This window comes from Mustela nivalis (assembly GCF_964662115.1).
Source record: "Mustela nivalis genome assembly, chromosome: 11".
Taxonomy (NCBI): Eukaryota; Metazoa; Chordata; class Mammalia; order Carnivora; family Mustelidae; genus Mustela; species Mustela nivalis.
In genome coordinates this window covers 53,306,264-53,319,582 of record NC_139030.1, presented here as the reverse complement: position 1 = coordinate 53,319,582, position 13,319 = coordinate 53,306,264, and the positions used below count along the sequence as shown (strand labels likewise).

The 13,319-nt window shown below is 32.9% G+C and overlaps 1 protein-coding gene across 6 annotated transcripts in view; it reads right to left on the bottom strand.

Annotated features, from left to right (window-relative positions):
- LOC309844391 (sodium channel protein type 3 subunit alpha) overlaps positions 1-13,319 on the bottom strand; it is a 109,366-nt gene that overhangs the window by 27,154 nt on the left and 68,893 nt on the right. For all 6 annotated transcript variants that reach the window (XM_082691199.1, XM_082691198.1, XM_082691200.1 and 3 more), the window contains 3 exons: positions 7,505-7,678; positions 6,232-6,588; positions 4,272-4,742 (listed from right to left, as the gene is read on the bottom strand). In XM_082691199.1, coding sequence (XP_082547325.1) covers positions 4,272-4,742; positions 6,232-6,588; positions 7,505-7,678 — 1,002 coding nt within the window. The remainder of the gene's footprint in view (positions 1-4,271; positions 4,743-6,231; positions 6,589-7,504; positions 7,679-13,319) is intronic.

Sequence of the window (13,319 nt, the reverse complement as noted above, 5' to 3'; positions counted from 1 at the left end):
AAATAAAAGCAGAGAAATAAAAAAAAATGCATGCTCTCTTAAATTCTTGAGTATGTTGTACTTTAAACATTCCTGTCATGTTTTAAAACAGCTATAAATCCTATAGAGCATGCAATTATTGCTTTTCAGAGTTTAAAAGACTAAACTGGAAGACTCATTAGCAGAATCAAGTATGATATGGGACTGCCCATCTCTCCTGACCATGCTATGATGTGTCACACAATTCAGCAGAGAGCGGCTGGGCACATCTAGCGCTTCCTTGCCATGGCAGGGGAAGGAACAGCTGAGTAGCATGCAGGCCAGTCAAAATTCACTTCGAAAGTGATTGTACATGTACCACTTGCTTGGGTAACCTGGGTAAAAGTGGTGGCCCGAGCCTCTGGCTGGTTAAAAAACACCAGAGCTGCACTCTTGATGGCTCCAGCTTGATTTTACCCCTGTGAGAAGTAAGAACGGTAAGTAGTGAAGGTCACGGTATGATATTTCTAGAATGTGCTTTGGAATTCAACTTCAGATACGATTCTTAAGAACATTTATTCCATATCCTCATCTAGGAAGACAATGAAAGCTTTTAAAAAATTAAACTGTAAAAATTCATAGTTCTATAAATATTCCAAGAGATCATGATTACGTGAACTTCAAAAATACGAAAACAAACAAAATTCTACTTTTTATCTTGTCACAAGATTTGTATAATTACAAGATTTCCCACGATAAAAAGATCACTATTTTGCAGTTCATACCTTTCATTCTCTTACATTTTTTTCATGCCAAGCTTTGTAGTTGTTTTCATACCAGCCTGTTTATGTTAGTGAGCCATATATGTGGATATAATGAATATAGATATATAAACATATATTATAAAAATAATATCAGTAATTCTTATCTTTATTTCTAACACCTTTCAGAGATCATTCCTTCTTAATTGTACTATAGCTAGATATGCAGTATTATGAAAATGTAAAGAGTAGAGTGACTAGAGTTTTCAAATACTATCTAAGTTAGTGATTAACTTACTGTTCCCTAAAGCAGATATATTACAAGCTTTTTAAATCACTTATTAATCTTTTAATGATAAATGTATCACTCCATTTGTTTAGTTTGTATGATTTCTTACTTTGTCAGTAAAAAGAAAGGATATTCTGTGTTCTTCAAAACATAGCTCAATGTTCTTTTTCTATTTATGGTAAAAAAACTCAGAAGCATGAACCCAAGTGTTACTTTATGCATATGTTATTTTTCATTTGTGTGTATATGTGTGTGGGCAATAATTATTAAAAAAGAATAACCCAGCCAACGTAACTATGCATCTGAAACATGACCTGTGTTCACTGCCAGCAGTTTTCAGAAGTTCCAGGTTAAAATGAACTTTTCTGGAATTTATCTAAGCCTACTGTAAAATGTTAGAAAATGCTGATTTTTTGCTTTTTATTTTTTAGAAACATTATATTTTTAAACTTTGTGTGAGCATATATGAGAATTTCCTGTTAACGTTTTTTGTGCTAACTTTAAAAATCATATACAATTTAATTTATTGTTGAATTTATTTCTACCATGTGAAATAATTTGAAATTTTATCTTAGCTTTGTAAAAGTATTTGATTTTATATTTAGTTTGATAAATTTTCACACTATATATACATTTTAAACAATTTCATTACACTCTGTAATTGGTTTCCATGTACCCAAAATTTAGCTTGGAAGAGGATGAAAGGATTATAAAGAGTCACCTAAAAAGGAATTTTTGTTCAGATGATAAACTGTTTTCTAGACAGTGTGTCTCTATATACCAAATTTATGATGTTCTAGCCATTAAAAAGACATGGCAATGAGGTGGTATCTTTCTAGGCAGTCATTTGAAATATCTGCAGGCATTATAGAGTTTTTGAAATATTCTGGAAACCAACTTTTTGGTAGAAAGTAATTAAATATTTAATTTCCATAAATCCAATGTGATAAAACCTGTGATATTAATGTAACAGAATTTCTCTACCTCTTTGGTTTTTCTGCCTCTTCTTGACCCCAGATTGACCCCTAGTCTTGTCCCTAATCTTCCCTTATTTTCTCTTTATAATTCCTTCTTTGGTAAACTCGTCTATTTTTAAGGAGTCAGATAATTATCAAATCTGTTTTTAAACCCTGATTTCTCACCCAGCCTTTCCCCCCCAACATTCTCACTTCTAATTCAGTATATTCCAATTGACTTCTTCCCCTTACCACTTACACCTGGTAACCTTTCTAAAAAGGCCATTTCAGAGTGAAATTACTGTTTTTTCCAATTTCGTAGTCTTCACTAGTTTGTCAGATTGCCAGAATGTCTCAGTGCCCACACGTATTACCTTATCTTAGCCCAATATTTCATCACCTCTTTGCTATCAAATGGTTGTTACCACATTCCTCAAGATAAACCCTTTCATCCCTCACTTTGTTTTACTCATTGATATCAAATAACCTTTGCTAAAACATCACTTTCTTTTGCCCTTCCCCTGCTTCAGAACAAATAGCTCTGTATTGACTATGCAGGCAATTCTAAATTTTTCTACTTACTTCAGAGACTTTACAATCTGAAAATACCTGAATCACCCAAACAAATTTCCATTGTTTTCTCAACGAATACTTTATTCATGCTGATTGTTCCGCTGCTGTACCTCAATACCAAGCTCATTCTCAACTGTGGCTTTCCTTCGGTAGGGTTTTGCTATGACTTTTTAGTCATACATTTGACCCTAACTTGGAAGCCTATTTCGATTTTATCTCTTCCATTTAGCAACTTGCTATGTTCTTGCTGTTCTTAGTACCTATAATTTTTATATTCAGTCCTGCAGAATAAAACTTTTAAATAGGTCTTTAATGATTTTGAGAATTAGTGTCGGCTTCCTCAAAGATGTTGAGATTTCCCAAAGGGAGATATGTTGTAGAGCTCTCCTTTAACTCTTTTTTACTCTTAGTATGCAGCAGAATGCTGAGTTCACAAAAAAAGTTCAATAATTGCTCATTAGCTAATTGTTATTTTTTCTTAAATAAATCTTTTAAGTGATGAAAAATAAAATTAGACTGAATTTTTATTTTCTCAGAATGAGCAATACATACATTAGAATTGAAAACTCAGTAAGTGGACTTCAAGTGGAATTCCAGGAATATTATACATCATTTTGTATATGTTTTTACCTTTAAAAAATATTTTCAAATTTACCATCAAAATATATCTCAGCAGCACCAAAATGCCAGAAAGAAAGGGTCAGGAGCTATGAGTTATGACATTGTCAACTACTTATTACTTATACAAATTCTACAGATACCATTCTTAAAAAGAGAAGTTTTTAAAATATGCTCACAAAATCAGACACCATTGGTCTGATTCCTGTGATGCTAATATCATACCCTTAAGCTAAAATCTGTCTTATATAACTCTGTGGTAGACTTACTTCCCACTGGTGTATTAGAAGTCCAAAATTAAGTAATAGTAAAAAATTTTAATCCTGTTCTCCATAACACAAAATTGCAGAATTAATACCATTAAGCTGCCATTATGGGATTCTGTGAATTCTAATCATACAGTAAGAACAATTCCCTTTCTCCTTTGTTTTATTTTGAACAACTTGTAATGTAAGTAAGAGCAGCTTTTCAATTTTTACCTCTTAACTATAATCCTCAAGTGGAGCGTTTATAAGTAGATCTTAGCATTTTCAAGTTAATCTGGAACACTTAGTGGATTTGCTTACTCTTGACTGGGCAAAATTCAGTCAGTGCTACTTGTACTTTCCAAATATATGTAACACTTCCATAAATGTATAACATTCTATCATAGTCAGTAAAACTTTCAGAAGTAAACAAAAACTACATGAAAGTTTCACATTAAAAAATTCAGAGCAAAACCTAATATAGACAGTAAGGAGATGATACTTTCACAACGATCAATAAAATATGGTTCTTTGATTTGTCTGAAGAGTATAATGCAGTATATGGAATAGAAGGTATTAAATATGGTTTATTTTTTTGTCAGGCCACAATTTTAGCCAGATTTTCAAACTATCAAGAAGATGAATATACAAATTATTGAGAATGGTGATTTCCTTTTTAAAGCTGGAATTTCTATGAATAAATTTCCCAATAAAAAATATCTCATAATTTTCCAACACTGCTCTTGGAAAGTCATATGTATGACTTTCAATATACTTTGTAATAATGCACATAAACACAACAAAATACCTAAGTAACCATAATAGATGGTTATTATAGGAAAGGTGACAAAAACTTTAAAAGCATTCTTACCTCTTTGCTTTCTTCTAGTTCTGACTCACTGCTAAACTCTTCAGTATTTAAGTTTTCGAAGTCAGACTCTCCAACAGCAATTGGCACTGTTACAGTGAGGCTAGGGTTGTTTATGAATGACATGTAATCATTTTCATCGATTACGTATTTTTCAACACTGCTTCCGGTACCTACACCACTGGTGGTTCCATTCCCATCTTTAAGATAATTAAGTTCTTTGCTTATTTCTATTCCAGTATTATTGGATATGCAGCTGTCTATTTTGTTGCCTTCCTGGATCTCTATAACTTTTGGCTTTCTGAAAAAGGTTTTTCTGAAACACTCTCGTATCTTATTTTTCACATAATCAATTCCCTTTTGCATCCTTCCTACTGCAATCTGGAGATTGTTCATTTCATTATCATCATCTGTAGCAGCAAGATTGTCTGAACTAAATGAGCTCAACAATAAGGCCAGAAAGAGGTTCAGAACCTAAATGAAAAAAAGAAAATTTATTACATTAATATGAAGTATGCATAAAATAAGAACTTAAACAGGGAACTCATAGATCTTTGCTAAAATTAATTCAACAAATCTTTCTTGAATGTTTACTGTATTTTAGACAAGTGTCTTAATCACACACTATTTAAAGGACGTGACACTGTCTACCTGCTGTAAGGGCAATATGATAAAACAAGTGCCTTTTCTTTCATACCAGGAGGACAACAGGAAACCAGAACTTCTAAGACTTAAAGTTGTCTACTCAGGGTTGCCAGTGAAGGGAAAAAAATTCCATTTTGATGGGTTTGGCCAATGAGAAAAGATCATTTTAGTCATTTTACTTCATATTATTGGTTTCTCTGGAGAATGTCTAGCTTCCTGTGTATAAATAATGAATTTATTTATTTTATAGCCTGGCAGTATATGTTAAAACAGTATAATTTTAATGTAAATTCCTTTGTCCAATGGTTAAAAATTTATAACAATGAAAATTTCTAAATGTGAATTGTGTAAGGTTAACACATTTCCCATCAAAGCAAGAACCCTAGTTTGTTTCCTTATTTCTGTATCAAATTTTGTTCATCTAGAGCTTCCTAATTTACTATTCTGAAAAAAATTGCATGTCTATAGTTATCCCACATTCTTTCAAGTGGTCTTATTTGAAGTGTGCCTCAAAGGAAAGATTCAAGTATTATGGCATAAAGAACACTATGTACACACGTAATTGAGGAATGTAAGCATTAAAACACATAAAAATACAAATTGTGCTTTCACATTAGTGTTTTTAAGTCAGAACTGAAAGTAGCTTCTTAACTCTGGGCACTGTCCATATATGTGAATAATTTAAACTATAATAATTTATTTTCTTTTAATAAAACAAATTCAGGGAAGGATACATTTTGTCCCCTTCCAAGACATTTTAATAGTTACAATGCATAGCTACAATGTAATACTCTATTCTCTTGAAGTTTATCTTCAAAATTTGGTGAAATGCAAAATAAGCCAACACTATGAACTATGAATGTGTATGAATAAGCCAACAGTATGAACTATGAATGTGTAAGGAGCAATTTCAATATAGAATAGACAGTTAAAATTTTGGATTTACTGGAGATCATTTTCTTAACAGTAGTAATAGGGTAAAAAATAGTCCAGGCCATAATGGTAATATGGGGATAAAATTAGTCTTCATAAAAATATTTTCTTGAAAAACAAAGAAAAAAACTAGTATTTTTGTTCCCAAACTTTCACAAATACACTTCAGTTAATCCTCAAACCAACCATAAGATTTCAGCTTTCTTATTTAGCTGTCATAGCTGGGAAACTTCAGGCTCAAAGAAGTTAAGTAACTTGCCCAAGCTCAGAGTGCTAGTCCTGGGATTTGAGTCTAATTTATTGATGATGAAACCAGAGCTGTCTATTGCATCAGGCTACCGTGTGATCTTGTTCTGAATTATGCACATTTGTAATATATACGTACCACAAGGTTTCCAATGACCATGACCAACATGAAAACAATAAGGCACATGGTTTGGCCAGCAACCTCCATACAGTCCCACATGGTTTCTATCCACTCTCCACACAACACGCGGAACACAATCAGGAAGGAGTGAAAGAAGTCATTCATATGCCAGCGAGGGAGTTGGCAGTCACTGGAGATCTTGCAGACACATTCTTTGTAGCTCTTACCAAACAGCTGCATGCCGACCACGGCAAAAATAAAGACGATGATGGCCAACACCAAGGTGAGATTACCTAAAGCCCCCACAGAATTGCCAATGATCTTTATCAGCATATTCAGCGTGGGCCAGGATTTTGCCAACTTGAAAACTCGAAGCTGTAATTAAGTGAAAACATACCCTCAGTAGTAATCACAATATAATTTTGGAAGTTAGTTAGACAGAGTTTTGTTAATATGCCATATTGTAGACCTACCTCTGAGGGATATAAAATCTCAAACCATACTAAAATTCAAATCCAGAAAAAATAGTTAGTAATACACAAATTGTAAATCAAATCATTAAAAGCAAAACTAAAAAGATAAAATATGTCAAGATAAATAAAACATTTCTCATTGATCAACAGATATATCCCTGAAAACACATTAATATTTTGATTAGAGACATATAAATTGAATTTAGAAAACTAATGTCACCCTCAGACTATATTTTAGAGTAAAAAGAAATATGAAAAGTATGTTACATATTTTAATGGATATTTATAAAATAAAACTAAAATGAACTAATTTGATGAAAAATAAAGGCTTCTTTTCAATTTGAAAAAATACACATTTAGTTTGCAATTAAGTTTTATACATTTTTAAACAATTTTTTTGCCAAGTTTAAAAAAGTTGTTAGACTATTGTTTAAAATGCTAATGGTATTAAATATTTTCCTATAAGTTCCTTTAAAGGAGTTCCCATTAATATAAGTAAGGTTGATAAAAAGCAAAGGCTAATTGAGGCCTAGAATTATTATTTGCATTTCTTTAAAGAGTTGAAGCAAAAAAGTTTTTTGAGTGAATTTAAAACATAGTTTTTCATGGTTTTATAACAATGATTTCCACCATGTTTATCATTCTTAGAAAATAGTCACACTTAGCTTTAAAGAGAATGTTTATGTATCTTCTTAGAGTCTCACATGTATTGGTATAGATTTAAAATATTATTAATAGTAAATGTAAGATACGCACTGATTCATTTTCAAAATAAATTTTATGCCAGTGATGAATATAAACATAGTCTAAGTAGATACCAGTCTGAATGATCTCAGTACAGACAATCCCTCCACATTTGCCAGGCCAAGCTCCATCAAACTAAGGCTGACAATAATTCCATCAAATATATTCCAGCCTTCTTGGAAATAATAATATGGATCCATGGCAATGATCTTGAGAACCATTTCTGCTGTGAAGATCCCAGTGAAAACCTGAAGTAAAATAAAGATCACAAACACTGAAAACCTTTAGACACTGTAAGAATCTGTAAAGAATATGAAATAGTCCTGAATAAAAATATTTAACACTTAAAATGGAGAAATGTGACAAACTGATACAAGGTTTAACATATTTTTCCAGGAGCTAGATCTCCAAGAAAATGCTGATTTTAAAGCATTTCCTCATTCATATTGTAAATGTGATACTGAGTAGTAACTACTGAATTACTGCCCTTTTTGGTACACCAGATTTCTCCCATAGTCACAGTGAATTTTGTTTTTCATATTACTGCATTAGGAACAAATCTATATATTAATTGAAGTTACTCTAAATGTATTTTAAATTTGGTAAAAACCATATTTAATTCTTGATTTTTGTGGGTTTTTAAAAGGATACCATCTTATTTCTGTAACTTTGTAAGTATTCCTAAAATAAGAGTGAGTTTGCCACAGATGTTTTATAATAATATTCTCTGGATGCATGCCTCAGAATTAAGGTTAATGGATTAATAGAGCAAGGAGCTGCAGACTTAATTGAAAGCAGCAGGAGTACATTCTCAGTATGTATATACCCATAATTAAAATTAATAAATTATTTGAGTGGTTGGATGAATGTCTGTTTGACAATAGAAACAATCAAATAAACTCAGAATTTGTTTTTTAACTCAGAACCACAGGCTAAGAGACCCAAGGGCATGAAGAGTTATGAAATTACTCTTGCAAAAAATCTTTTAAAGCAATTAACCTAATTAACAATAAGTAAAAGCTGCATTTTATGACTATAAAGTCAAGCTTACCATTTATAAGGTAAGTCAGCCTTTACCTTGAAGGAACTCTGTCAAAATAACAGTATCAAAGTTATTTAAATTCCTAAAATACCATGTTAATTAAAGCAAATCATTAAATGCAGCTAACATAGGAGCAGTGGAGTGGTTCAGTAGTTTAAATGCCTGACTCTAGGGGCGCCTGGGTGGCTCAGTGGTTAGGCCGCTGCCTTTGGCTCAGGTCATGATCTCAGGGTCCTGGGATCGAGTCCCGCTGCTTCCTCCTCTCTCTCTGCCTGCCTCTCTGCCTACTTGTGATTTCTCTCTGTCAAATAAATAAATAAAATCTTAAAAAAAAATAAATAAATGCCTGACTCTTGATTTCAGCACTCGTCATGATCTCAGGGTCCTGGGAGAAGTGGAACCCTCCCTCTCCTGAGCTCAGCAGGGAGTCTGCTTGAGGATTTCTCTCGCTCTGCCCCTTCCCCAATGCACATGCCCTCTCGCGTGCCCTATCTCTTTCTCAAATACATAAATCTTAAAAAAGAAATTAATCTAGTAACATATTATTTTCCTAAACAATGAAAGACCTTAGGGAAATACCTAATATATCAAATATTTAATTAATATTCAAATATATTAAATAAATAGAATATATTATATATTATACACAATATAATACATATTATAGATAATATAATAAATATGAAATAATTTAATGTATCAAATATTAATAAATAATTTAATATATCAAATATCCTAACTCTGTCTTGTTTTCTTGAAGAAGCTTTTTGTCTCTTGAAACTCGGGTTATATGCCTCTGTATCCACTCATTCATTCGGAAAAAAGTCTGTTGAACACCTAAATGGTTGAAATTTTGCTGGCCTTTGAAAATATAGTAGTAATTAAGGTATACCTACTCAAGACTGCATAAACCTAGTTCATTTAGGCTGATAAATTTCTTATGGACAATGAATTTATAGGCTTCCTTTAATAATCCAGCTTCTTTAGTAAGGAGATAAGTTCAGTGAAAAGTTCCTAACCTATTGTACATGATGACACATGTTAACAGCAAAAGTGTAAGTTTTAAGGATGGAGATAAGAATCAGCCTGGGAGTCGGACCAAGAATAAAGAAATTCAGGGCATTTTGAGTTGTTATGGGGGGCACAATCCTTAGGATGATCAAATGTTGGGGAATAAGCTCTTATTTCAGGAATAGGAAGGTTTTCCTGTTGAGTATTAGTGAGGAAAATTCTGTTGATGTACATTAAAAGGAGAAATTTTCATTCTGAAGGCAGAGTATTGGTCAGTTTACTCTGCAGAACCTCGACTTGCCCAGACTGATGTTCCTTTCTTTTTTTTTTTTTTTTTTGGTAGTGAATTTGATGTAGCTGTAGTCTACTTTTGCTATATTATTATTAGCCTCTTTTAAAAATGGTTTTAGTTTTATTATTCCCATGCCTTTGGATACACATCTTTAAATATTTTTTGTTGTTGTTATTGATTGGGTGGGGAAGGTGAAATTGAAATGTACTTAAAGAAAAATCATGGGAAATGATTTAACATTTATGGTGTTCTTTTCTCTGATCTGTCAAATGAGGGTATTAATTGAGATGACATAAGGTCTGCATCTAAAATTCTTGGATTTCTGTCAGCAATGTACTGCCTATCAAATTTTATTTGGAAGTTGGTGTACACACAATTATTACACAAGACCCTCCTTATAAATTGTTGGTTTGGAGACAAGATAGCTTTATATTATAGTAGGAAAGTGGTTAGATGGGCTGGATAGCACTCTCTAATTGATGCGAGATGTCTCCAAGTGAATTTAAGGGTTTGGCTCCTCAGTTTTTTATCGTTCAATAAACAAGAGCGATTTTTTCCTTCAAAGACTTATCATGTCCTTTCCTGAGATTTTAAATTCATATCCTATACCATACCATTTAATTGAAATAATTTTCCTAATTGTATTTCATTAGGCTTTTATTTGCAAATGACCTGTAAGATCCTTAGTACAGGTACTATGTTCTGACTTCCCTTCAGGGTCCAGCAGAATAAGGGGATATGAACTCTTAATCACTGGTTACAATGAGAGTTATAGTAAGAATAGTAATCAGTGTAAGGAACTACAAACCTCTATCTGTATTCCCTGAAGAGTCACCGGTTAGTTGGGAATGTTTCTATGATAAAGAGGTTGTCTAACCTGCTATGATTGATGGAAGATTTCTTGCTTATAAAATCTCTAAGGTGGGTGTACCTTATAATGGTTATAACAAAAACAAAATAGAGCATCTTAGAGAAACTTAACAGATATTTGAGGTCTCTTGATACTCAAATTTGATCAGTCAATCCAATTAGTAGAGGACTGATGTAATTTTTATGTATTCCAGAAACAGGATACAAATGGGGCACATTGATCTAAATAAACCTGAAATTTCCGCAAGTCTTTTACAAGATATCCGTTTGTTAACAATTCAACCCAAACCTAGATGTCCTTATTTATAAGGTATTTTGCAATCATTTGAGTAGTAATAATTACTCCACAGAAACTAAATTTGTTTAAATGTGCAACCTATAAACTCCATAAAATATGCAATGCAACCATCCATAGTGGATAATGTAGTCTAAAGTTAGCTAAGTACCCATGATATAAGGAATATATTCTCTCCCTCTCCCCCACTTCCCATTTTTTCTTTTTCTTTTTTGTCTTTCTCTGTCTCCCTATGTATTGATTTTTTAATTATTTAATGTATAATTAAACATAGATATAATTTTCTATACATAGATACAATTTTCTATACATAGATATTTATGATAAAGCTTGTTATGGATATAAAATAAGATAAATGGGAAACTATGAAATGCCTTATATGTATGATATTATTATTAATAATAACAGGAGCTTTCAGCTAATAGAAACAGTTTACACATTTTCCTACTTTTACGGTTAGTAATAGTTAACTCAGGTCTGTTTCCTATCATGTGCACTCTTTATCTTGACAAGCCTTGTATCCCTATTGCTAACCTCAGCATAGCAGTGGTTTTACCATAATCTGTCAGTCACCAGTCTTCCATCCTGCTTCTGTACCTCATTATCTCCATTGCTACACATTAAGTTACAGAGTTTTGGAACTGGAAGGGACATAAAAAATCATCTTGTTCAATATAGTCTACTCATTGGAAAACAGACCGAAGATCTAAATGGCTTTTTCAAGAGCACCAGTTATTTAGCATGGACTATTGGACTTAAATCCAGATTTGGTGCTTTAGTCTAGTGCTTTTCCATTTGATTTTCCTAAAATCCAACCTCTCTTATCCTGTGCTTCCAAACTCTTGTGTTTCAACTTTGGAATTCTATAAAACCTCAATTTCCTGATTCACTCTGGCAAATTTCCAAAATTTCTTCCCAACTGTTCAACTTCCCTAACTGTACAGTATCTTGGGAAAAATACAGGAGCTAGAGAAGACTGTTTTCCATCAGTATTTTGGAGAAAGGTTACTAGAATATATTAGAGGAAGGAAATAGTTTATTGAGCACATGCTAGATGCCAGGCTCAGTATTGTTTTCATATTACCTCATTTGGCCTTCACGACAACTCCGGGAGATGGGTATCATTATATCCATTTCAAAACAGAAAACAAGGACTCAGATTTTTTATCAGACTTGTCCAGATGCTACATTATTAGTAAGCATTGGCAATGAAGCCAAATCCAGTTCCACCTAACTCCAAAACCCATATTCTTTCATGAAAACATGCTATTTTAAGCAGCCCATATGGGTAGGAAACAACCAGTTGGTTATTTATTGAGCTACAACCATGTAATCACTGTAGGTGATACAAAGGAAAAATGGACATAACCTTGAAGAATTGAGGGGATTTGAGTCAGAACACTCTAGATGAGAATGTAGAAAATAGTGAATATTTTCCCATATGCAAATATATAAACATGTGGTGTTTATGTGGTATAGTGACATGGCTGTTCTGATGGGCCAATCGTGGCTGGTTAGGAAACAATGGACAATAAGATGGTATAGAAGGATGGGATCAGATGGGGAGTCTTAAAAATCAGATAGGACTGTTGAACCATAAATACAGATAATAAATACTTCAGCACAGTGCAAACCTATTGAGTGCAGAGTCTTAAAAATATTATTTTAATCGTAGTTATAAGACTAAAAGAGAGATACCTTGAAAGAAGAAATAATGAGTCTTCTATCAACTTGTATATAAAAAAATAAAGGAAAAGTAAGTCAAAATGGCTATCAGATTTCTATCTTTGAAGTTGAAAGGCTCTTTGAAGCTGGAAGGCTGCTACTAGAGGTAACACAAGACTGAACTGAGTTAGGACTTTCAATAAGCTGTGAGAAAGATGATCTTTCAGCTGTCACATGTTGTGTTTAAAGTTATCCTTAAACCACGTTCTGTAACAGTTGGAAATATAGGACCAGGGCACAGCTTATACCACAAGAGTAGATAATTCCTACAGTTGCTGATTAAAGTTATCCTTAAACCACGTTCTGTAACAGTTGGAAATATAGGACCAGGGCACAGCTTATACCACAAGAGTAGATAATTCCTACAGTTGTTGAGTATATAAAAACATTGAGTGGAAACATAGCCTTAGTAGACATAAGAAGTCCAGAAAGGAAGGCAGACATGGAGTGATTGGAAAGATCAGAGAACAATCATTAAAAAAATCCATTCACAGTTGCCAAAGACGACGAAAATCCCAAGAATCTGGTAGGTGTTCTACTAAGTCAAACAATGGAATAACGTTGAGGTCACTTACTAGGTAGACATTTGTGTCATTGTCTGCCCAGTATTCCTTTTTCAGCTTTTCTTGGGAATTGTTCCTCCACCTGTATGAT